Genomic DNA, 24,862 nt, shown 5'->3' on the forward strand with positions numbered 1-24,862 from the left:
AAAACTAACACAGAAATGCTTTCCGAATTTAAATTAATACATTTTTGCCTTAGTTAGGCTCGATTTAAAATTTAAATTTAATGATCTTGTTTTCCTTTATTAAATAATTTAAAATTTCTTTCTTATTTACCTTTATTAAACAATTTAAAATGCAAACAAAAATTTAAATTACTTTAAACATTTAATATGGTTTACAAACAAAAATTTTAGTTATTTCAACGTAACCTGCCTATTCTAAAATATATTTTCATTAAAAAAAAAGCTTATCTTATTTATTTAACTGAGGGAAATAAATCAAATTAAAAATACGTAATACTTTTAAAACTGTCATCGAGGCACGTACAATCGACTGACAGTCATCGGCTATCGATAGCTGCAGTACGCAGCAAGAAAAAAAACACACACGTCACAACACTTTTTGCCGCAGTCCCACGCACCGAAAGAGATTCAGTCAAAATGGCCAAACAAGTGGACGATTTCGCGGACAGCAAGCTGCACTTTTACCAGAAGCTGGCCCTGGGCATTATCCTCGGAATCGTGCTCCTCTCCCTGCCGTCCTTATGCGCCGGCCAGGGCAATCCCAGTTTCAAATACTCGCGGGAAGCCAATGAAAACTTTGATCCAAAGAAGGCTCCGCCGGTAGTTCACGACCATCATGACCACGATCATGATCATGATCATGATCACCATCACCACGGCCACAATCACGATCACCACGGACATCATGATCATGATCATCATCATGACCACGACCACGACCATGGCCATCATCACCACGGGCGCGAAGAGCGTCATGCAAAGGCGGCATTGGGTAAGAAAGACTGCAGACATCTGTACTCTCCCGAAAGTGTGTTAACTGACTCGGACTTTCCACAGATATGAGCACCATTTGGCTGCACTCGATTGGATCCACTCTGCTTATCAGCGCCGCGCCCTTCCTTCTACTTTACATCATTCCGCTCGACAACAGCGAAGCGATGAAGCCGCGTCTCAAGGTTCTGCTGGCGTTTGCCTCCGGTGGTTTGCTGGGCGATGCCTTCCTGCACTTGATTCCACATGCCACGCACCCACACAGCCATGGAGAGCACGGCCATGATCACGACCATGGACATGACCATCATCACGGAGAAGAGGAGCATGGGCATGGCCACGCGCACAGCCACGACATGAGCGTCGGTCTGTGGGTGCTTGGTGGCATTATTGCCTTCCTGTCTGTGGAGAAACTAGTGCGCATCCTGAAGGGAGGCCATGGAGGACATGGTCACAGCCACGCTTCCCCAAAACCCAAGCCAGTGCCTGAGAAGAAGAAGTCGGGCAAGGACAATGGGGATGGGGATAAGGCGTCTGCCAAGCCGAAAGCCAAGAAACAGGAAGCCGAGCCGGAGGGCGAAGTGGAGATCTCTGGCTACTTGAACCTGGCTGCCGACTTCGCCCACAACTTCACCGACGGCCTGGCCATCGGTGCCTCCTACTTGGCTGGCAATAGCATTGGTATTATCACCACCATCACCATCCTGCTGCACGAGGTGCCGCATGAGATTGGCGACTTCGCCATCCTTATCAAGTCGGGCTGCTCACGGCGCAAGGCGATGATGTTGCAGCTGGTCACAGCTCTTGGTGCGATTGCGGGCACAGCGCTGGCTCTTTTGGGAGCCGGCAGCGGTGACGGATCGGCGCCATGGGTGCTGCCCTTCACAGCCGGTGGTTTCATTTACATTGCCACAGTCAGTGTGCTGCCCGAGCTGCTGGAGGAATCCACGAAGCTGAAGCAATCGCTGAAGGAGATATTCGCCCTGCTCACCGGCGTGGCCCTGATGATTGTCATTGCCAAGTTTGAGTAGAACTCGGTTTCTTTAAAAAGAAACTTAAAAATGTTAAGCAGGTCTTTAGATTCTCCTTTTGCGATGCCTTGAAACAACCCATACATTCTCCCAGTTCGCAAGGATCGGAGGAAACTTACTTGTCGAAATGGAATCATGCTGGCATTAGTTGTTAAGCCGTCAACATTTACACTTTACTTTGTAATTAAATGTTTTTAAATAGTCAAAAAATACAGTGTGAAAGATATCTCACGAACGCTTCTCTCCATTCAGAGTGGCCTTGATCTCGTCTAGGCAATATTCGGCCTGCTCGATAGCATCGGGATTCTTGTGCTTCTTGCCCATCTTCCAGGCCAGCCGGCAGGCGTTCTCCGCCTGCTGTGTCAAACCTTCGCGCAGGTACACCAGGCCCAGATTGGCCTGCAGTATACCCTCCTGAGCCACGTCTTTCAGCTCCTTGGCCAGTTCAATGGCCTGCAGAAGGGTTTCACGGGCCTCGGTATACTTCTCAACCTGGAATAGATAACACTGATTAATTGAGTAATTTATGGGATTACTTCAAAGACCCACATTCACGTACGCCACACTGATGTTGTTGAGGATGGTGATAGAAGCCTCATTGACGGCGCCGTACACTTCAATTAGGGCATCAAAAGCCTCTTGGAAGAGCTTCCTAGCTTCCATATACTTGCCCTGCTTCATAAGTAACTGGCCGAACCTGCAAAGGTGTGGAACTTTTTGTTAGTTGGGAAATCGGTAGTCGCAATGGAAACACCTTCAATACCAATTCTTTGTCAAGCCATATAGCTCCTGTATGTCTTTGTCGTCAGGCATTTTTTCCAAGAGCTTTGCCAGCTGCTGCAGCGTCCAGGTAAATCCCTGAAAACTCTTCTCCAGGTCACCCTGCAGCTGGGACATGTGCGCTATTTTGGAGCTGATGTGCAGTATCTGAGAACGTTACAAGAGATCAGAGTTACAGCGAAAGTTTTCATGATTAACTCACCTTCGGACTTTCCTCGGTGTGTCCATCCGCAAAGAGTCGCTTCATCACGTCAGTGAAGATCTTCTCCGCCTTCTTGAACTGCTCCCGTTCCATGGCCAGGTTAGCCATAATGTCGTACACATAGGTAACGCCCTCCTTGCTCTGTATATCCTGTGCCATACGCAGGGCCAGATGGAGCATCTGCTCGGCTTTGTCGTACTGCTCCCTCTGGATGCACAGGATCGATCGCTTGATCGTTGTAACCAACTTGTCCTCCGGCGTTTCCTCCTTCTCGTCGCTGCCGCCAAACAAATTCAGCGTAAAGGCTGCGGTGAATGCCCAGATCATATTTCCGGACGAGCTAGATCCTGGAGGAGCTGTTCTCGCTATCGGATGATCCACAAAGGCGCTCAGAGATCCTGGGCACTCTGTCCGTTGGCGGAAATTGTGTCTCTGCTGTGGAGCTGAGTGACAGTATTCCAGAGGCTTCGCAACAGCCATCGGGCGGAACCTGCCCATCGCTTGTGTCAATTTCCAAATATTTTTCACAATCATATTTGTAACGATTAGTTCATTTTTAGCCTAAACCTATTTAAATTTGTTGCTTGCAGTTGCAGTTGCCGACTTATGAAATGCACAGTGCTGCAAAGCGTGGTAATAATGCATTTCGATAACAAAATAAATGTTTGTATAAAATATGGGTGTGGAAATAAATAAATTACAAAATTTAAGAAAATAATGTAAGAAAAATAAAAGTTACTAAATTAAACGTTAAATACCTTAATAACGTTGTTATTTGAATACAATTTGCAAGAGATTTCTACATCGATAAATATATCGATAGCCGCTAACGATAGGCCATCACCAACCATGTCCAAAGCAACCCTTCATATTGATGGCGGATTTTGACGCTCTTTTTCTGGCCAAATAAATTTTCTTTTCGAGCCAAGGTGCTGTCGCAACAACGAAAGTGGACCCAGGTTGCAGTGCATTAGCAATTTGTCGGGTCGCCGGCGTCTACCACGAGTTGACGTGCATTTTATTTCAGATCTTTCCAGTGTTGCTCCGAGATTTTCACAGCCATGAGACGGCGCAGCGAGCGAAAAAAATCGTCGTCGCCCGCCCCGGTGCCGGCACGGCGTAGTCGCCGCTCCCGCAAGGTGTCTGAGAACGAGAAGACCGAGGACGAATCTCTTGTCCAAAAGGAGGTCGACACGCCGGAGCCGCCGCCAGCCAGCGCCTCTCGCGAAGAAATCAATGAGCCCCGAGCCTCCAGCGAGGAGCCCGTCGAGTCACCAGTGCGCAAGAGTCGCTCCAGCCGCGCGACGCCCAAGAAACGGACGGAGGCCAAGAGCGGCGAAAAGAAGGTTGAAACTATACCAGAGGAGGAAGCTGAGAACGGTCAGGATCTGTGTAGCAATAACGTTGAAAAGGAAAAGGAGGCGGACAGCAAAGACAGCGAGCCGGAAGTCGAAGCCATAAACGTATTGCCAACTAAGGAAGCAGCCAACAGCGAGCAGGAATCCCCCGCAGAGGAAGCCGAGACAGTGGCAATTGCAGCCGAGGAAAAGGATGATGGCAAAAAGGAAGGAGGCCAACCCCAGATGGATGCTGCCGATGAGGATGATGGGAATCACAAGGGCGAGCAGATTGAAGAGGTAAAAGTTCCTTCTCCTTCAGGTAGCCTAACGGCCGGTAAGGATGAGGAACAACTAAAAACATCAAGCGATGTATTAGACATTCAGATAGAAGACGTCGAAGAAAGGGACGAAGAAGCCCCGGCCAGCTGCCCACCTGGTTCACAACGATCAGAGCGTAGGGATTCGAAGAAGAAACACAAGGATCAGAAGACAGAGTCCGAAAGGAGCCTAGCCAAGAATGAGGATCCGGAAGAGGGAGAGCAGGAGGAGCAAAAGGAGAACCGCAAGCAGGCAGAGGATAAGCCAGAACAAACCCAGGAAGAAGACACAGATCTTCAAAAGGACAAGCACGACTCATCTGCGATCAACAACATCAATAGCAACAGCAGCGCCAACATAATCAGCACCACAGCCACCGCTGTGCTTCAGCAGCAGCGCTCGGTGAAGAAGCGCCGATGGCTGACGAATAAAAAGTCATCTGATCGTGCTCCACCAGTGCTGGCCATTTCGACTGATTCCCTAAAGAATATCATCGACGATGTTGTTCAGCCAGTGCCCCTAAGCGACGTGCAATTGGACTCTTCCTCGGAGGAGGAGGGTCTCGTCACCAGCGACCGCGACTCCGACCACTCTGCTTCGTCAACCCGGGCCAATTCCGAGGTTCGCAAGGATCGGGAGTGCGACAACGAGAACAACGTTCCCGAAACAGGCGCAGAGGCGTCGTCGGCGGCGGACAAGGAGAGTACAGGAGCAGCCAACGTTCGAACAGCTTCCCCGCCAGCTACTGCTGACTCGGTGAAGGCGCAAGGCAAAGCCACCGTCGCTACGGCAGCTCCTCACGTAGTCCGCTCTCCTAGTCCAGCCCGCAATCGAGCCAGCCACGTGCTCTACATCACCAATCTGGTGCGACCCTTCACAGTGCTGCAGCTGAAGGGACTGCTGGCCCGGACAGGCAAGATTGTTGATGAGGATGGGTTCTGGATAGATCGCATTAAGTCCAAGTGCTACGTTGCCTATTCCACAGAGGAGTAAGTATCCCAGATCATGATACTCATATAATTTTTCTTAATAACTACTTCTGATCATTGCAGCGAGGCTATTGAAACACGCCATGCTCTTCACGGAGTGCGCTGGCCAGTGTCCAATCCAAAGTGCTTGAACGTGGATTTTGGCAGTCGGACGGACATGGACCGTGCGATTCAATCGACAAAGGACGAAGCGCCCAGGTATGGACAGGAGAACACCAGGGATAACCAGCAGGCGGGCAATACATGGTCTCGATTGGATGTTACAGACAAAAAGGTAGGAAACGATGATAACTCGGAGATGTATGAATTCCCCTAATTAATATTATAATTACCAAACAGCCTGTGCGCCCGGTACGAGAATGGGATGTGGGTAAAAAGGAGCCGACTGACCACGATAACAAGGCCAGTAACGAGCGTCGTCGAGGCGGTAGCAAGGATCGACTGGAGCCAAGATCCCGGGATGCGGAACGTAGCGGACAGGATCGCAAACGCTCTAGGGACAGGGAGGTGCGTGGAGGACGCGAACGGGACCGAATCGTTGGCGGTGATCGCAATGTACCTGGTCGTAGTCGTAGCGGATCACCTGGTAATTTTTAGCACAAGATGTGACTCTCCAGGGCATTCTCTATATATATATATTTATTTTCTTTTATAAAGTGGCCAAAAATAAAAAGAAGGATGAGCCTCCTATCAGGCTATTGGATGATCTATTCCGTAAGACTAAAGCAACACCCTGCATCTATTGGCTGCCACTGACGCCGGAAGCGGTAGGTTTGAGCAAAAGCCTTGTTTACTTCGTTGCTATGGATACGCTACAGAGGGCTCGATTTTAACCCGATTTTAATATAAATTTTTCCCCATTTTAGATTGCAGAAAAGGAGGCATTCCGTCAAAAACGCATCGAAGAGCACAAGCAGCGCATCAAGGAGCGGGAGGATCGGCAGAAAGAGCGTGAGAAGGACCGTGAGCGTCAGCGCGATACGCGCCGGAATCGTTCAAATGAACGACGACGTTCACGCAGTCGTGATCGCGACCGTCGACGTTACTAGGCTGAGGCTAAGGCGAAAGCAATAGCTTGAGATTCGGCTAATAAACGTTGAAAATATAACTCTCAAAAATCGAACATCAGCAATCCAACAACAACAATAGCAGCAACAAGACAGAAATTAAACAGCAACTAAAAAACTTCTTTAAAGTACTCCCAAACCTTTTCAATCCCTTCGAGCGTTTTTGCGTTCTCAATACCCAACGACGTTGTAATGTTCAACTCGAAGTGATCGAACGAACGCACTTCAATTTGAATATTTCTGAATACGTTGTTCCATAAATTTTGAAACTTTTTTAGAAATTTAAAAAACTCCTTTCTACATTATTTTCCTCATTGTTGTTGTTCCATATATATATATAGCACATATATATTTTCACATATATACATATATATATAACCTGATTTGATTTCTTTCCTCAAATGTAGCTTTTTACAGCGCCTAACGTCACCTCACCCCCAAAAACAAGAACAACAACCACAGTCAACTGTGCGACGGCAGCAGCACCCAGCCGCAGCGACAACGCATGGAATTTGGCCTTTCCGGCGGAATGTAGAAGCTCCTTTTGCAGCAAGTTACATGCTTACATCTACATATAATATATTAAACTGAAAATAATTGATTAATTAAATGTAAAATCAATATTTCATAAAAATTTTAATGAACTTTAGAAATACAATTTAACAGTCGGCAAACTTGTGACCATGCCAGAAAACGAAATTGAGTTTTTTCTTCATAAATATTAGGCTTTAATACAGATTTTTTAAGGGATCATAGGTTTATAAAATAAAAAAAAAAAATTTGGAAATACCCTTGCAGGGTATTATAATTTAAGTCAGAAGTTTGCAAAGTATCGAAACAGTCAGTTACAAGCATATAAATTATATTTAATCAGCATCAACAGGCGATTAAATCTAGAAATTTTCACTAGCAAACGATTTACTAAATATTTAAAAACTTTAAACTTCAGATATTAAAATACAATATAAATTTGTATTACTTTAAGTTTAACTTGTGTACCTAATAAAAATGTATTAGAACCTAGAAAATTTCCCATATTTTAATTAATTAATTCAAACTTTTTTTTTTAATAAATATTGAATGAATAAAAAATACTTACATTTAAAAAAACAACTTATCGATAGATTATAATTTTAGCCACAAGTTGGCACAGTAATTTACAAGTATATACATTATATTTAATTAGCATCAACAGGCGATGAAATCTATCCATGTTCACTAGAAAACAATTTAAAAATATTTAAAGACTTGGAACTTCAGTTATAGTAATACAGTGTAAGTTCGTAGGATTTAAAATTATTATATGCAATTTGACTATCTATTAAAAATGTATTAATATCTAGAAAATGTCTCATTTCTTCAAGATTATTTAATTAATCCAATTCTAGCATTTTTTTTAAAATAAATATTGAATAAAATAAAATACTCGACATCTAAACGAACTTATCGATAGATTATGTAAACTTGTCAAGATGAATGAACAAGCTTACCGATGTTGGTTTGATAAGTGATACCTGGACAATCGATAACTTTTTGCAATTTATTAACATTAATAGACCAAAGGGTGAAAAAATGTGGGCCGACACAATTTTAATTGTTTTTATATCTGTGTGCACTGCCTTTTTGGGCGAAGGTGAGTGAAACCGACCGCAATTGACTGCCACTAATCATTTGCGCCCCGAAAGGTCTCACCTGGGTGCTGGTATACCGCACGGAAAAGTACCAGAAACTGAAGACTGAGGTGGAAAAACAGAGCAAGAAACGTAAGTTGTAGCCTCGCCAGTCGTGTCAGCAGGTTACATGTTGTTGTTTTCTTGTTTCAGTGGAGCGTCGCAAGGAGATCCATGGCGACTCTTTGGACAAGGCGGTCAAGAAAAAGATTGAGCGGGACGAGGAGAAGCTGAAGAACAACAATCGTGACCTGTCGTTGGTGAAGATGAAGTCCATGTTCGCCACCGGCTTTGCGTTCACCGCGCTGCTGAGCATGTTCAACAGTATCTTTGACGGCCGTGTCGTCGCCCAACTGCCCTTCACGCCCATTTCCTGGATCCAGGGTCTGAGCCACCGAAATCTGTCCGGTGATGACTACACAGACTGCTCGTTCATCTTTCTGTACATCCTGTGCACCATGTCCATTCGCCAGAACATTCAGAAGCTGTTGGGCTTTGCGCCGTCGCGTGCCGCCAGCAAGCAGGGCGTCGGTCTCTTCGGACCCGCTCCCGGCCAGTTTAAATAGAAAATGATTAGTTCTGTTAATAATAATAGTTGCATTTAGCTTACAATGCACACCAACAAAACAATCCTAACTTAGAACATTATTCAACTCGTACATAGGTTGGTCCACGATCAACCTATCAAAGCTCAAGCGTGAGAGGTCAATGGTTCGGAACTGGCCGTCCATGATTAGCTCCGAAATGGCCCGGCCCACGGCCAACGACTGCTGGATGCCGTGCCCGCTAAATCCGGTGGCGACATACAGATTATGGTAGTACGGATGGGGCCCCACAATTCCATTTTCATCGTAGACGTTCTGCTCGTACAGGCCAGCACAGGAGTCTATTAATTTGGCATCGGCCAGCGAAGGCACTCTCGTCGCCAACGTGGGTCGGATGTGCTTCTCAAAATGCTGCGGATCCACCGTCACGTTATCACTGACCGCCTCCTCTGGCAAATTGTGGCCGCATATGTAGTTGCCACCTAATCCGTCGCGACGTATAAACGTTCCAGAGGGATCGATGGTCAGCGGCATGGCCATGCCGGGAGCATTCGCTGTCTGCGTGTTGATGGCGTACAGGTAACGCTTGCGCACGTCTATTGGCAGCGGCACCTGAAGCATTCCCGGACCTTCTCCGATGCGTGCCAGTCGAGCCACCTGCCCGGAACTGGCTCCTGCCGCTATCACGCACAGGGCAAACTTGCAGGTGCTCCGCGTTCCATCAGGAAGCTGTATGACTGCCTTGTCCAGGCCAGTGTAGTTGCCCTCATCGGATCCAGCATCTCCAACCACAGATATGTCCGTTTGGGAATGGAAGTTAAAGTCCACCACCTCTCCGCTGATGAAGTGTGCACCGTTACCGCTGGCAGATCGACGGAAATTGCTGAGCAAGGCCAACGAGTTGAACCAACCCTCCTTTTCCAGGCCATGGCAGCACACAGCGATGCCCTTGGTATTCAGCCAGGGAAATCGTGCCGCCAGACGATCTGCCGTCAGCAGCTCGTTCCTAGCCCCAAGTTCATTTTGCAGCTCAGACGAGCGCATCAGGCTTTCCGCTTGTTCCTCACCGGCGAGCAACAAGTGGCCATGCGGCGTGAACTGCAATGGAACCTCGTTGCCAAAGTGTTCTCTGGCGTTGCGCAGGAAGTCAGCGGCAAAGAGCGACATCTGAATGTTCTCAGGCAGGGAGAATTGCTGGCACAGACCACCAACAGAGAAGCGGCTGGCGGCTTTGGCGTACTGTAATTATTAGGAATCTTAGTAAGGTTAAAAAGACCATTGTTTTATCCACTCACCGTGTCGTCCTTTTCCACCACAACCACGTTAAGGCCATCGCGCGCTTTCTCCTTAAGCCAGTAGGCTATTGAACTGCCTATGCCGCCGCCTCCAATGACCAGGACATCGCAGTGTGTTTGAAACTCATCCGGCAGTGTGGGATCCCGCTTCCGTTCACCTTCAAATTTAAATTTGCTCTGGGTAAGGATATGCTCCCTGATTTCGCCTTGATCCTCGGAAACCGGGTCTTTTGGCACAAAGAACTCCTTTATTTTGCGCATATCGTTGCCCAGCAAACGGAATGTACGCCGAATCGGGTGTTTATCTTCATCGCCAGTGCCTCCACTGCCACCGGCTGCCCCGGCCGAGTAGGAACGATGCTGAAGAAGACGCACCGCATGCCTGTACCGCAACATTTTAGTTTCCTTATTTAGAAATTGGTTTTAATTCACATTCCTTGTTTTGAGTTTTGTTTGGTAACCAGTGATAACGTGCAAAGTGTTATCGGTTTGCTAGAAACATTTTCCAATACTGTCAGCCAGCTGGAAAAGAAGAGGAAGAAAAGTAGACGTTTCGATTGTAATCGATTTGTTTGCATCTCTAGAAGCATTACTCGGCATTTTTGATTTTGATTAAAAGAAAATTAAGAGTTCTACAGAATGACCAGCGCAGTGGATATCGGTGCCCAGGACGTGGAGATGGAGGTGGATCCCACCGCCGAGACGCTGGCGGACGAGAAGAAGAACCACGATGCGGCTGCCGTGCTGGAGATCCGCGAGCAGATTCGCCAAATTGAGAAGGGGGTGTCATCAAAGGAATCTCGGTAAGAACGTAAAGCGTCTGTAAATGGCCCAGATTTAATGGTTACTCCTGTTAAATCCTTCAGCTTCATCCTGCGCGTGCTTCGAAACTTGCCCAACACACGTCGAAAGCTGAACGGCGTAGTTTTCCGTAATCTCGCCCAGAGCATATATCCTCCAGGGCCGGATCGCGAGGCTGCCATTGCCCTAATGCCCGCCGTGGAGAAGGATGCGACGGAGCTGCCCGATGTGCCCAAAAAGCAGGTGGCAAGCAAGGTTCCAATTGCCGAGGTGGATGCCTACTTTTATCTCCTGCTGTTGGTTAAGCTGATCGATGCCAGTGACCTACAGCGCGCCGGGGTTTGCGCTGATGCCCTGATGGCAAAGATTTCGATTCAGAACCGTCGAACCCTGGATTTGATCGGGGCCAAGTCCTACTTTTACTATTCACGTGTGGCTGAGCTAAAGAACTCGCTGGAGGGAATCCGTGCCTTCCTGCACGCCCGCCTACGTACTGCCACACTGCGCAACGACTTTGAGGGTCAAGCGGTGCTCATCAACTGCCTGCTGCGCAACTATTTGCATTACGCTTTGTATGATCAGGCCGACAAGCTGGTGAAGAAGTCTGTGTATCCCGAGTCGGCCAGTAATAACGAGTGGGCTCGTTTCCTCTACTATTTGGGACGCATCAAGGCCGCCAAGCTGGAGTACAGTGATGCGCACAAACATCTGGTCCAGGCTCTACGCAAGTCACCGCAGCACGCAGCCATTGGATTCCGCCAGACCGTACAGAAGCTGATCATTGTGGTGGAGCTGCTTCTGGGCAACATCCCGGAGCGAGTTGTATTCCGACAGGCGGGTCTGCGACAATCCCTTGGAGCCTACTTCCAGCTCACGCAGGCCGTGCGACTGGGCAACCTTAAGCGTTTCGGCGACGTCGTCTCGCAGTTCGGTCCCAAGTTCCAGCTGGATCACACCTTCACTTTAATTATCCGACTGCGCCACAACGTGATCAAGACCGCTATCCGTTCCATCGGGCTCTCGTACTCCCGTATCTCGCCACAAGACATCGCCAAGCGTCTGGTCTTGGACTCCGCCGAGGACGCCGAGTTCATCGTATCGAAGGCCATCCGTGATGGTGTTATTGAGGCAACGCTGGACCCGGCCCAGAACTACATGCGCAGCAAGGAAAGCACCGACATCTACAGCACCCGGGAGCCTCAGCTAGCCTTCCACGAGCGCATCTCGTTCTGTCTGAACCTACACAACCAGAGTGTCAAGGCTATGCGCTATCCGCCGAAATCCTACGGCAAGGATCTTGAAAGCGCCGAGGAGCGTCGCGAGCGAGAGCAGCAGGACCTCGAATTGGCCAAGGAGATGGCCGAGGATGATGAGGACGGTTTCTAAACGTGCTGCTGTTGCGGATGCAAATCAATTTGTACTTGTATTCATTTTTCATAGAAACATAAACCCCAATTAAATAAGTTACAAAGATTTTTTAATTGTTTTATTTTTTAAAATATGTAAAAACAACAGATTCTGATGCATTGATTTTTTAAATTTAAAAGTGAGTTTGCAGATTTATTAATCTACTAAAAACTAACATAGGAAAACTTTAACCGTTTTCCAATTCAACACCCGATCCAATTGGATATATACTTCCCAAAGTTAGTTTCTTTTCTCTACTTTTTTAAATTTACATTTAGGTACACAAAAGGTTTAAATAAAAATCAGTATCAACAAAAATTAAAGCTTCAGAGTTTGAAAAAGGATACTAAAAAGTTGCTTGGAAATATAACAGTTGGCTGCGAAATCTGAAAGCTCAAAGCTCAAGGTTTAAAAATGCATTTTAATATAAACTTGTATAGTTAAAAAAAAAATCATATATTTTATAGACTAAATTACGGCAGTACTGTTCACTGATAAATATGTTTAAGTGGTTTCTACTTCCATATTAAATAAATATATTAAAATGTTAGTTAACTAAAGTTCAAGAATTTATAGCTGTAATAATAATTAAATAATTTGCTTGCTTTATATTAACTTAGCAGGAAATTAATAAAATAAGTTTAAAAATTCAAACAATAAAAGTGTTTTACCTGCAGCAACACTTTGGCGCCTTTTTTGTTGTTCTCCTTTGGCTTTTCCTTTTCACTCGCTCTCTTCGCCATTGGAAACCGTTTGACACTCACGTGATCTTGCCATGGCAGAGAGCAATTTCTAGCGGCAAAAAGAGAGAAGTGAAAGAAAAACACACGAAGTTGGTGCGTGCTCCTGCTAAAAAACGTTTTTAGTGCGGAAAAAACGTTTAATAAAACTTAAAAAACTAATAAATCGGTTAAACTAAATGCATATTACAAGGGGATAATCAAATAATCATGGAACCTATGGATTTTCAATGAATTAAAGTGAATGCAAAGTGAGCGCCGCTTTTCCTTGCAACTGAAGCTGCGGCAGCGGCAAACGGAATGCGAAAAAATCAAAAATAGTGCAAGTGCTGAGTTGAACTTCATAAATAACGCCATACGTGATTAAGTAAATACAATTTTAAATTAGTTCACTAGTGGATATCTAGTTAAAGCCACTAAAACTGCAATAAAAACATCTGAGACTCCGGCGGACGATGTGAGACCGCAGCAGCCGGCGTTACGTATGTGTGTGTTGGAGCCGCTGCATATTCGTGTATGTGTGCATGGCAAGCGAACTCTACGAAGAAGGAAATGCAAAAAAACTTTCTTGTGGTGTGTTTTGAACCAACTGTTATAATTGTCATACAAGTCCGCGTATAAAGCAAGTGAATATAAAAGTGCAGTGGTGAAAAAGTATGCCAAAGGTGGTGTGTTTATTTGTTTGTGTAAGGTATTTCCATTCCTTTCCCACTTCTTGTTGTCAGCGCCGAAGTAAATTTGTTTTTTGTTGTTTTTTTTTTAAGTGTTTAATAAATAAAATAAAAAAGAAAAAATATATTTTGTTGTTTTTTTTTTTTTAAGTGTTGAATTAATTATGTGAGAAAAAATAGGGAAAGGAAGAAAAGAGGAAATATTGTGAGTTTAAGTGTGCCGTGTGTAATTTAATTTTTAATGCAACAAGAAATAGACGATCAAGTAGAAGAAAGAACCCAAAACAAGAAAACCGGTAAGTGAAAAATTAACTTATTTTTAAAATTGATTGCTTTTCAATTCCCCCTTTGAAAAATATGGAAAAATTAGTCGCTTATTATACATATATTTACAAGGAAAATATACATAGGGGGGGGGGATTCAATGTGAATATAAATATATCTCATATTTTTGAAACTGAAATTTAATTATTCAAAAAATTTAAATATAACAGTTTTTTCAATTTAAATAAATGCTTCACTTTTTGGTTATGGTTTTTAAGCTTTAATTTATCAAATAAATTATATATACATATATATCGGTTAATAGCGAATTAAAATATGTAAAAAAAGGCAAATAATGGTGCAATCAAAAGTTTAAATTTCCATATCTACCCTGCTAACTTGATGGATATAAATCAGGTTAACTAGCTTTTTCCTTTGAGAATATCAAAACCCGACTTTGATTTACAAGTACCTTAGCCGCCATAAGGACACCGTTCCTTTCCTGGCTAATGACGTGTGAAATTCCCACAGAAACGCATAGCGAATGCTGGCCATGGACACTTGAGCGACGAGCTGCCACTTAGGAAGTCCTCTTTACATCCCAAATCTCTTGCCGCGAACCACATTCCCCCTCCTTCCCTCAGCTTATTCAATTTTTCGCGCCCCTCCGACGAAGGACACGAACAAAAGTGCAAGCGTTTCATGTCGCCGTCGTGGGTGTGGGGGAGCTGGGACAGGTGCATGCCAGGATGTGGTGGATGCAGCAGCTCCTCTCCTGTTACACAGACGCGGTGATGGGTATGCCGATTTGCAATGCACATCACGTTTTTAGCCACTTTTTTGGCGACAGGCGGCAGACGCAATGGCGGCGGCGATGGATAAATCCGGAATCGTGGTCGGGGAAGAATCGCGTGCAGACTAAACCGGGACACGTGGACCTGAAGCCCACATTTCCCCATTATTATCAATCTTCACAGGGTTGCATATTTTTTATATAATAACCAGACTGGGGTATTATTATTCAATCAGCGATGCAGGCTGCAAAAAAACAAATTCCGAACATACAAAATATGATGACAGGTTTTGCGTAATGCTAAAAACAATTAAATAAGCAACTAATTGAGGTGCTTCTCTTATTGTGACCCTAAATTAGCGGATATTTCCAGCATAATTTCTGCATTTTATGACCGTATTCTTTTACCTGCTTGAGTTTCGTTTTGTTTTTAGGGGTTGGAAAAGCTTATAAGCTTTTCCTAATTATATTTTCCTGGCACATAATCACAATTGGCACATTTTATTGTTGACTTTATTTCAAAAGTTTTCGCCTCTCTTTACGCTTCGTTTTATTTTTGTTATTTTTATTTTGGCTCACGGTTAAGCCAACTTTTCGCATTTGGCCAGCAATTCGGTTCGGAGTTCATATATTGCTGTCGTTGGTTTAAAGTTATGCTGACAGTTGTTTAATTTATGCAAAACATTTTTATTTGTTGTTGAAAATTATTCAATAGTACTTTTTTTTTTTGTCTTAAGTGGGTCAAAAGAGCAGTTTAAGCCATCTAATTAAGATAAAAGCAAGGGAAAAAGTTTATATTATGGCTGAGAACATGAAATATACAAAGGGAAAAGTTAATGTATTCTATATATCAGTTTTTTTATTTTATTAAATTTCTTTGAAAACATATATTTAAATAGAAAATATAGATTTATAGACTTCTCCTGTCATTTTGAGTTCCTGACTTCATTAACCACAGGAAAGGACTCTCCCACCTTAACATACTTTATCCAGGCCCTCTTTTTCTCCCCTTTAAAGACTGGAATCCATTACACAATCAGGGGAAGAGATCCCTTGGGTACAACTCCAGCAAATAGATCATCATTTGCATGGTTTATAAATGTTCTACGCATTTCGGGATAAAACACAAAGAAAGAAACGGAAAACACTTTAAGGGACATTCAAATGGGGGACCAGCCACAGGACTTGATTGAAATATAAAAACCGCAAGAACACAAAGTATAAAAGACGAAAAAGCGGAAGAAAGAAAATAGAAAACACATAGAAGGGGAGGCCGTAGGTCATAGGACAACACTAAAAAAGAAGGCAAATTTTATTTGCATGCGGCTTTTCAATTCCTCCAAGGACATAAAACGCAGGCAGGGGAACCCTTTCGATGATGGAAAATAAAGTAGAGTTGTAAACCGGGAACAGAGCGAGCAAGCGAGAAGGATATACGGAGGCGCGGCGTCTTAACAATTTCCTGCCAACTTCTGCTTCATTGCATATTTCCGTTTCCTCCGGACTCCGACTCGGGCTCCGGACTCCGGACTATATACTCTTTACTCCTTACTCCGGACTAGTCTGCTCCCCAGGAATTCTTGGCACATATGGAAAAGCGTCGACAGCCGACTGCAAAAATTTCCTTTTTCGCTCTTTTCTCTTTTACGATTTGCAATTATTTTTGCTCATTTCAGCAGAAGCAAACATGCCCACAATTCCTTGAGGGACAACTGGCAGACAGAGTCCCAGAGTCCTGTCAATACAAATAGTGGCAATCGTCGTGACTCCCTTCTTCGACAATTTACATAAGTTGATATTTTTCGAGTTGTTTCACTTCGACATCCACCGTCAGCCAGACTTCGATTCCTTTCGTGTTTTGTGTGCTCAGTTATTTGTCCGCTCGAGTAGAGTCCTTTTGACAAAAGACAGAAAGGACGCGGGAGTTGGAGATTTACAACATGGAAATCATTTTAGCTGCAGCAAATGCGATATCAAAGCTCTGTTGCACTTAGTGTCTCCTTCTGGTCCTTAATGTGTTCAGGATATCATCGCTTCGGGGGAAGATAATGCGACGATTGTCTTTGGTAGTTTATTAAGGCAGCGAAAAGGGAGGGGGAGAAGCTACTGGGTTTCACAAACTGAAATGGATGAAGACAATAAGTCAATGTTTAGGCTTTGGCAGATGAAAACAAAATTGGCAAATTGGATGAGGGAAACTGCAGATGTCAAGAAATGCTAATGCACTTTCCATCAGATGGAAAATATCTAAAGAAAGTGTTGAATGAGCTCATTGTTTCTTTAATTAATGTACTATTTATCTATCAAATAAAAAGATAATCAAGTTAATTAACCTGTGAATAAGTTTGTTTTCAAATCCCTTTGCTCTTCTATTTGGATTACATTATCCTTTAATCCACTAGAGTTCGCCTGATTAAATGGTAAAGTCCTGGAAGCTCTTCGCCCGTATACTGCCCTGACATGCGGCTGTCAACATGTGGCGTTAACCCTCATTCCTGGCCAAAAACCTCACCCTAAATTGCTTCCGTAAAAAAAATAGGAAGCTGGATAGCAAAATGCTCTCCCTGGCAATTGGCAAATGAAAACTGAAACACAGGAAAAGTGCCAAAACATTTGCCTTTGAAGAGGCGACTCTGACTGGGGCGTGTGCGGAAAATCAAAATAAAACGCTTTTCGTTTCATTTGCAATGAAATTTTCGCAAGTGCTGCTGCTGCTGGGCCTGTCTTTGTTTTGTCTGCCCGCCCGCCATTGAATCGAAATCGTTTTCCAATACACAGTATTGAATACAGTAGAGGGGTTTTCCCCGGAGTTTTCCCCGCCAGTTTTCGGGGGCATTTTCTATGCACGTCATGTGGGCAATCAGCGCTCATGTCCATGGGATACTTCTTTTTGGGCTTTGGTCCTGGGTTTTGGGGTCCTGTTTCTTATTTTTTTGCTTGCCCCGCCCATTTTCCGGGTTTCCCGGTTTGGGGATATCTATTTTCAGTTTTATTTCTCACTCGGCTCATGAATATTTAACGGCCAACAATTGACTATGATTGTTATGTTTGTCGGTGCCTCGTGTTTTACAATTAGAAAGGATATAGGATCCGGCGTTCGTATCGAGATTGATTTCCCTTTAGCTTTTATATATTTTCATTTATCAATTTGCTTAACGGCAAAGGCAAAGAAATTGCAATTTTAACGCATGACGGGGCATTCTCAATGCGCTCCAAGCCAAAATAAAGAATAAAAAAAATAATATAAAGGAAAAACTCGAAGCACTTGAGCCATTTTCTACTTCTCTACTTAGACAGCGTCGCGTAATCGAATATAAATTGAATTTTTCACAACAAATGGATTTTCCTGAAGAGTTTTTCCTTTGCCAGCTTACCTCTGGGCTTCATTCAAATGAAATAAGCATAAGATTAATATTATGCATTAATATTGGATGAGAAAAGTAGGAGAAGTCTTTCGGAAGTCACATAAATAAAATATAAAATATATCCTTAAGCAGTCTGGCACAACTTTCTTTTTGGCAACATTCAAAAATAACTTTCTTTGTCTTGTTTACGCTTCTATTGGCTTGCCAAACTTAATAATTAAATATTTTTGGCCAAGTTTCAAGCTTGTCAATTTGTGGATTTTATTGAAAAATGTTGCCAATATATTGCTCCGTAGTTTGTATTTGGAATTTTTATATAAATCAAATATTTAAACACTTGGAACTTATTTATTTGTATACTTTAACCTGTCACATTTTAACATATTTTTTTAAAGATATTTTAAGAGTTATTTTATGCCTTGTCCCTAGAGACAGCATGTCTATATTCGGTTCAGTACACTCACCTAAGAAAATATATATATATTCATATATATTTCGCAATTTTTCGCACGCACTTTCCACCACCACTCCCCCCTGTCCGTCTGATTGAATATTTTGTTCGTTTTCCATTTTAAGCTGTCGCCCGCACTTGAATATTTTTTCCCTATATGGCATCGTGTTTTGCACTTGATGCAGACATACGTACGTACATATATTTTGCATTTATTGTGACCAGACCTGGTCGTAATGTATGCTCGTCACGTCTAGCCACTTGTGTCCTGAGCCCGAGTCTCTGCTTTTCCCGCTTTTCCACTTTTTTCCCCTTCCGACATTCACTTAGCGCTAGGACTGTGTTGAACCTCCTTTGCATATTGATATGGCCAGGGGCGAAATCCACTTGCTATCGCGTTTATTTTCCAAACAAAATTAAGACCTATTTATGTTGAAATATGAGTAAATATTTCGGACTATTTAGTGTTACCAAAAATAGATTTGCTTTAATTACTCTACATACTTCAAACATTTTTAGAGCGCGTGCTCAAGTGCCTTGTCTAGACGAAAGTTTTCTCGCTTTCACGTTCAGGTAACAGCCGAAAACAAATTAAAACAAACAGAAACACATTTCCAAAAACTGACCAATCCCAAGGAAAAATTCCAAAAATGGCCCTTTCGAAATTTTGTTGCAAATCGTTTGCTCGTGTCCCATAAAAGTGCACATAAAATAAAAAAAAAAAATACAGAGAAAAGTAGGGTTGAGCAGGGAGCAGGCCTTAAACCAATTTCCAAACATTTTCCCATGGCACGCTAAGCAATTAAAGAGGCCCATTCAAAACTCTCGCAGTGCACTCAGAAAAAATTAATGCAACCTTAATAATTAAGAACATGATAAATTATAAGCAAAATCAACTAATTCTTACTTAGGATCGTCTCCAGATAAATATCAGAGCATATCTTTAGGAGCATTTTAAAATTATCAGAGCTTCTTGTCAATTTTTTTAAACATTACAAGTTTTTCAAAAATTTATAGAATGAAAAAAAACAATTTTTTAATGAAGGAAATTTTTCACTTTACCCAAAATCTATATTAAGTTTAATAATTATTTCCAAGTGCTTATTTAAATCAGACATGGATCTAGGATCTTCTCTTAAGAAAGGAAATACCTCCTAAATAGTTTATTTTTTGCTTACCAGACAAAGCCTACCTGCTTTCTCCCAGTGCAGGTTGCATGTGGCAAACTTCTGGCTTCTAACTGGCGCCCAAATGGCGGACATGACGACGGCGGCGCCTCAATGTCAGGCCATTAAAGTTTAGTGGGCGATTTTGCATAGTCCTGCGTTGAGCCACCGAAAAAAGGCGGAAAAAGGGAAGAAAATCTGGGGGGGCCGGGGGTAAAGGAAACGAACTAAGGCGGCAACAGCAAAGTGCAGCAGACGTTTTGTTCCTGCCACGCCCACCAAACACAGGCCAAAGGACGACCACCGCCGCCCACCAAAAACTTTTCCCGAAGCTCATCAAGGCGAAAAAGTTTTGCCAGCAATAAATCATATTTCTTTTTTTTTCGGCAGCTTGTTAACTCGTTCGCTTAAATTTAGTTGAGCATTTAGGCGGCAAGGAGGCAAGAAAGGCGAGGCCCAAAAATGGAACCTAAAATTTTATGTAATTTTAAGAAATTTCCGGGGAACAATTTCCCCCACAGAGAGGGAGGGAAAATGCGGCGTCGCGGCTGACAGCTAATGAAAATATTTGCCGGAAGAGGCGGAGCCAGCTGCTTGGAGTGTCGTCTAATTAGCGTTTCTTGGTATTCAAACTAGAACTTTGCTTTATTTCAATTGTCGGGGGACGGGGCTTTGAATAAATAAATTCAGTTAATTGTTAGAAGTGTAAATAAATACTGGTAATTGTTTAAAATAAAACAAGGGCAGTGGTGTTCAAACGCAAAGGGTTTCAGAAGAGAAACTTTAAATTAAATATTATTATTTAAGTTTCCTGAGCAAACTACTGACATATTCCCAGAGTATCAGCTGTGATCAAACATCCTTTTGTGATTTCCCCCTTGACATCCATCAAATCCAGGCTCATCTCTCCCCCCTTTCTCATGTCCACATCATGTGATTACACACAAAACACACAGCTCTGGGAGGATAACCTATACGCTTTCCACATCCTTTATTCCACCTCTACACCTCCCTACACCCTAATCACAACACCCAGGGAAGTCCCTGGACGCGGGCCGCTTGTTATTGTCATTGTTATCAACGCTGTCAAGCTGGAAATGGCGAATTGCAGCAACAAGAGAACAACAACTGGGACAGGACATTCCGTGGATATCCCGGTCCTTGGTCCTTGGTCCTATAGTGTCTCGTGTGGGCATATGTTTAACATTTTGACACTTTTGCGCACGAAAGCCTCCAACATCCGCCGAACTTTGACATTGTAATGGAACTTGATGAGGGTTCTCCTTCTGCCTCCATGGAATTCCTCCTCCATCACGCCAACTATTTAAATGCCCAAAAAAAGAACCTATGTCGCAGAATTTGTAACCATTTCGGATTGTGTGTAACTCTGCCACAATAATCAGCGAACTTAAATCAACAACTGGCGCTATTTTAGACGGCGTTAACGTTAGAGAGCGGGTATTGAGTCCAACTAAACCACGTTAGTGGTTGGCACTCTGCTTTGCCGCGGTTGCTCTTCAATGATTTTGAGGATATAGCGCAAAGAGGGGGGTATATCTAGTTATATTGAAACTTAATTAAGTGCCAGGCCAGCCAGGGTGCTGTGGAAAATTCAGCTATTCCAGCGGGTCAAAATGGAAAATGGTTGTCCAGCGGTCAACGGCAAATGTTAACAGTTTTGGTATTCTGTGGAGGCAAAGTTGTTCCAAGTTGATTTTTGTCATTAAAATGGTAAAAGCATGGCAAATAGGATTTCTATATGCTTTGGAAAATGTATTCTAGCTTGAAAATAAGTTTAAACTTTACTTAGATTGGGTATGGTGTGTAGAATATATTTAAATCTTGTAAAGCTTAGTAAAAATGAAAAGAATATGAAGATGAGCTAATTAAGCAAAATCGTATACTTTAGATGGCATTTACTTTTAATAGTTTCAAACATTTTTAATATTATTTAAACAAAAAATGAAGCTATCTTCGAAAAGCCTAATTTGTATCTTCTTGCAGCCATAGGATCTTGAGTTCGAATGTGGAATCGATTATAACTAAGTCACAAAAGTTATAATTTCAATTAGGGAGACATTTGCATTTAATTGCATTGGTTAGGTGATATTTTTGGGATCAATCACTTAGAACCAATGTCGCTATCACTATCGCTCTCACTATTGCTATCACTATCGCTATCACTATCGCTCTCACTATTGCTATCACTATCACTATCGTCATCACTAAAGATGTTAACAGCGGGGAGGCCGCGGACAGACTGAAGCCGGAGAGACGGCAGGGCCTGTATTTATAGTGTCCGAGCAAAGAGATTAGAGAATGTGAGAAAGTGAGAAAGAGGGAAAGGGAGAGCGAGTGCGAGCGTAAGGAAGGGACAAAGAGGGAGAGGGAGAGCAAGAGCTAGCGCTAGGTAGGGACAAAGAGAGAGAGAGAGGGAGAGCAAGCGCGAGCGCAAGGGAGGGAGAGAGTTAGCTCAAAAGTGAGGGAATAAAAATATGTTTATTTATTGTTAATGTAATGTAATATCTTTAATAAATTATTTAGCAAAAACAATTTGTTTATCCCCGTAAAATCGCTCATTAATCCCTATAGCTTTATCTACATCTCCACCTGCATAGCACCTCCATCTGTTGATATATAAAATTCATTTTAAATGCACTCCGATAGGATCTATACTTTGCGTTTCCGCAATCTTTCAGTAAATATCACCTTGAATACGTAATACAAAATTATGTAGAGACAGTTAATACCCGCGAGACAAAAGACGGCTGGCTTATCGGAATAAATATATTCCCCTTGAACTCCTCCCTACACGCAGCAAACAATTTTGGAATCGCTTCCTTTCGGCTGCCAGGGAACTTTTTTGGGGGGTAAGTCTCCCTGCCTTTACAACAATTTTCCCCCTCCCCCACTCTGTGTCTGCCAATTTACGTTATCGTTTTCAAATTGAAAATTTGCGTAATCACATTTTAAGTGAAAATCGCTTTGCAAATGAAATTAAATCGATTTCTTTAAGGCGGCGGATAGGAGAAGAGATGCCAACAAGCTTGTAAATATACATTATGGTTTTTCATTTCCGTTTCCGCTTCTTGGCAGCGAAGCTTTAAGCTCTGAAATATGCAGTTTTTCCTCCCCCTCCTCCTGCAATGTCGCGACGTTGCAACTCAAAGAGCCATCAACGTCATCAAATCGTTAGTCAAATACGGGAATAAAAAAAAATGGAGACATAGCCAAGTTCTTTGCTCTTCGCTCAAGTCTCTGGTGGCAATAAAAATGATGAAGTACTGTGAGAGTTGTAAGTGCGAAAGAATGAGATGGAAGGATCTAAAGGATAGTTGAGGAATATGAGTTAGAATGAGAGCGAAAAATGCAGGCATTACTTTCATAGCTTTTGCCTTTCGTACAGAAAGGGTAAAGTTGAACTTCAGGGATATTTGGCTATCTAAACATAAATATTTGTTTAATCTTGTATCAAAACTATATAGAATAGCCACATTAAATCATTGAAACTAACTTCAAACTTTAATATATATTTACACAAGATATAAAACAGAATGTACCTATTTATATCCATCTTAGGGATACTTCTTCAGGCTCTTTTAGCCTTTGCACCTCAGGGATTTATAATAAGGCAACGTAAGTTTTGAAATCGTATCACCTGAGAATATATATCTTATATATCCATAGCAAAATGTTTGTATGTGGCAAATCCTGGACCCTGCAAAAATTGGGTTAAAGTCTGGGGCTATGATTATCTGACCAATCGTTGCATTTTCTATTTTTACGGCGGCTGTGGCGGTAATCCCAATAGATTCTATACAAAGGACGAGTGCCTGGACACCTGTCGAGTGACAAGAGATACAGAAAGGCGGAAAAGAGAGGGGGTAATTGAAGAGGAGCAGATCGAGGAGGAAGAGGAGGAGTTCGAGGAGGATATAGACAACTGGGATAGTTTCGAAGATTGGGAATCTTAACAGCAAAAAACTCAAAAAAAAGTGTATACAAACACCACTCTTCTCGCGTCTCAATTGGGCAAAGTTATCTTTTGATTCGTTGAGCAAACGCATAATTTCAGTTTTGAAAGAAAGAACTTCCCGTCGAGTTGCATATAATGCGTTTTCTTTTAGTCTCTTCCGTTTCCTTTTTTCCCTTTCCATCTTTTTCCTGGAATAGACATAGTTATTTCTCTGTAGACAAGTCTGTTTGCTGCCAATCTGAGGGACGGCCATTAAGGCAAACAGTTTGAAGTAATTTGAAAGCTGCACACAGACTCGACATCTGCTATATGAATATATATACATATATATCCCTCGCTCGTTATTTATCAACAATTTTATGAGAACCTAGTCGCGAATCTGACAATTTTTGACATGCAATTTGCAGTTTGGCATTCGGATGCTGGCATTTTCCTGCAGGCGGCAATAAGTTTTGGCAACGAATGCAGATGAGGCTCATGATGAGGTCCCCACCATTGTTGTTGATGTTTTATGACCGAAAATACGCTCGGGGAAAATTCACAGCTATCTGGCGGAAATAGTTTCCCAATTCCAACTTTAATTTTGTGTTTTTTTCTCTCTATACTAAAGACACAAAGGAAAATGTCCTACTAATTGGAAAGAATTTAACTTGCATACCTTTTGGGCTTTTTCATGGATCTCCAACGCTCGTTAGGCTTAATTAGCAATCATAAAAGTTGTTCCCAGTTAAATGTCGAACATCCTTATTTGGTCATATGACACTCTTGTGTCCTGGATGTCCTCTCAACTGGAACCGGAACCAAAATCCGCAGATGGAGGTGTTTCCCAGTCACCTATTTTACTTGCTGCTCACGTTGCTTCCCTCCGTTCCAGGGTCCCCTAAGACTTTTATGACTGATTATGCTGTGTTTCGGCCATTTAATTGCCACTTGGCTCTGGATGTGACTACTTTTATGGTTAATGAGCAACTTGTGGTAATTTAGGGGGGGCTGCTCGGGATGGACAGGCATCAGGTGCGCAGACGACGTGGTTCCATGGGATGGGGGTGAGCCAATTAAATGGATACTTTTACCATGGAAAGGTGGTGGGCTGAGGACATATAAATTAAAATGAATGGCCGGAAAAAAGGGGGATGAAAGGAGGTAAAAATTGGGCTGAAAGATCAAACTTTGTCTGTGAA

At 42.9% G+C, this 24,862-nt stretch overlaps 7 protein-coding genes across 11 annotated transcripts; 5 read left to right on the top strand and 2 right to left on the bottom strand.

Annotated features, from left to right (window-relative positions):
* The first annotated feature begins 313 nt into the window (after positions 1-313).
* Positions 314-2,072, top strand: Catsup (zinc transporter catecholamines up). The gene is made up of 2 exons (XM_020952086.2): positions 314-811; positions 877-2,072. The coding sequence occupies exons 1-2, from the start codon at positions 457-459 to the stop codon at positions 1,839-1,841; spliced, it is 1,320 nt and encodes a 439-aa protein (XP_020807745.2). The 5' UTR covers positions 314-456; the 3' UTR covers positions 1,842-2,072.
* On the bottom strand, positions 1,986-3,563 carry Ttc19 (tetratricopeptide repeat domain 19). Of its 2 annotated transcripts, none has more exons than XM_020952087.2 (4): positions 2,824-3,563; positions 2,605-2,768; positions 2,391-2,538; positions 1,986-2,333 (listed from the first exon to the last, which is right to left on the bottom strand). In XM_020952087.2, exons 1-4 carry the CDS (start codon positions 3,355-3,357, stop codon positions 2,070-2,072), a joined length of 1,110 nt encoding a protein of 369 aa, XP_020807746.2. In that variant the 5' UTR covers positions 3,358-3,563; the 3' UTR covers positions 1,986-2,069. The 2 variants fall into 2 exon arrangements, with proteins under 2 accessions (XP_020807746.2, XP_020807747.2); XM_020952088.2 differs by having other exon boundaries at positions 2,605-2,754; positions 2,824-3,485.
* A 79-nt stretch (positions 3,564-3,642) lies between these two features.
* On the top strand, positions 3,643-7,231 carry Acn (apoptotic chromatin condensation inducer acinus). Of its 4 annotated transcripts, none has more exons than XM_020952084.2 (6): positions 3,643-3,782; positions 3,851-5,470; positions 5,534-5,744; positions 5,810-6,056; positions 6,128-6,237; positions 6,337-7,231. In XM_020952084.2, exons 2-6 carry the CDS (start codon positions 3,885-3,887, stop codon positions 6,517-6,519), a joined length of 2,337 nt encoding a protein of 778 aa, XP_020807743.2. In that variant the 5' UTR covers positions 3,643-3,782; positions 3,851-3,884; the 3' UTR covers positions 6,520-7,231. The 4 variants fall into 4 exon arrangements, with proteins under 4 accessions (XP_020807743.2, XP_020807744.2, XP_086687552.1 ...); XM_020952085.2 differs by having other exon boundaries at positions 3,652-3,752; XM_086831427.1 differs by having other exon boundaries at positions 3,675-3,785.
* Positions 7,232-7,985: 754 nt separating this feature from the next.
* LOC110183777 (calcium load-activated calcium channel) lies at positions 7,986-8,837 on the top strand. The gene is made up of 3 exons (XM_020952134.2): positions 7,986-8,170; positions 8,223-8,300; positions 8,361-8,837. The coding sequence occupies exons 1-3, from the start codon at positions 8,014-8,016 to the stop codon at positions 8,771-8,773; spliced, it is 648 nt and encodes a 215-aa protein (XP_020807793.2). The 5' UTR covers positions 7,986-8,013; the 3' UTR covers positions 8,774-8,837.
* Positions 8,785-10,538, bottom strand: l(2)37Bb (FAD-dependent oxidoreductase domain containing lethal (2) 37Bb). The gene is made up of 2 exons (XM_020952132.2): positions 10,048-10,538; positions 8,785-9,991 (listed from the first exon to the last, which is right to left on the bottom strand). The coding sequence occupies exons 1-2, from the start codon at positions 10,441-10,443 to the stop codon at positions 8,840-8,842; spliced, it is 1,548 nt and encodes a 515-aa protein (XP_020807791.2). The 5' UTR covers positions 10,444-10,538; the 3' UTR covers positions 8,785-8,839.
* On the top strand, positions 10,394-12,321 carry Rpn3 (regulatory particle non-ATPase 3). The gene is made up of 2 exons (XM_020952133.2): positions 10,394-10,850; positions 10,914-12,321. The coding sequence occupies exons 1-2, from the start codon at positions 10,687-10,689 to the stop codon at positions 12,232-12,234; spliced, it is 1,485 nt and encodes a 494-aa protein (XP_020807792.1). The 5' UTR covers positions 10,394-10,686; the 3' UTR covers positions 12,235-12,321.
* A 10,857-nt stretch (positions 12,322-23,178) lies between these two features.
* LOC110183765 (uncharacterized) lies at positions 23,179-23,812 on the top strand. Its single transcript, XM_020952121.2, has 2 exons — positions 23,179-23,341; positions 23,393-23,812. The coding sequence occupies exons 1-2, from the start codon at positions 23,260-23,262 to the stop codon at positions 23,677-23,679; spliced, it is 369 nt and encodes a 122-aa protein (XP_020807780.2). The 5' UTR covers positions 23,179-23,259; the 3' UTR covers positions 23,680-23,812.
* The last annotated feature ends 1,050 nt before the right edge of the window (positions 23,813-24,862 follow it).

This window comes from Drosophila serrata, unplaced genomic scaffold (genome assembly GCF_035046125.1).
Source record: "Drosophila serrata isolate PLE 108 unplaced genomic scaffold, ASM3504612v1 contig_240, whole genome shotgun sequence".
Classification (NCBI taxonomy): domain Eukaryota; kingdom Metazoa; phylum Arthropoda; class Insecta; order Diptera; family Drosophilidae; genus Drosophila; species Drosophila serrata.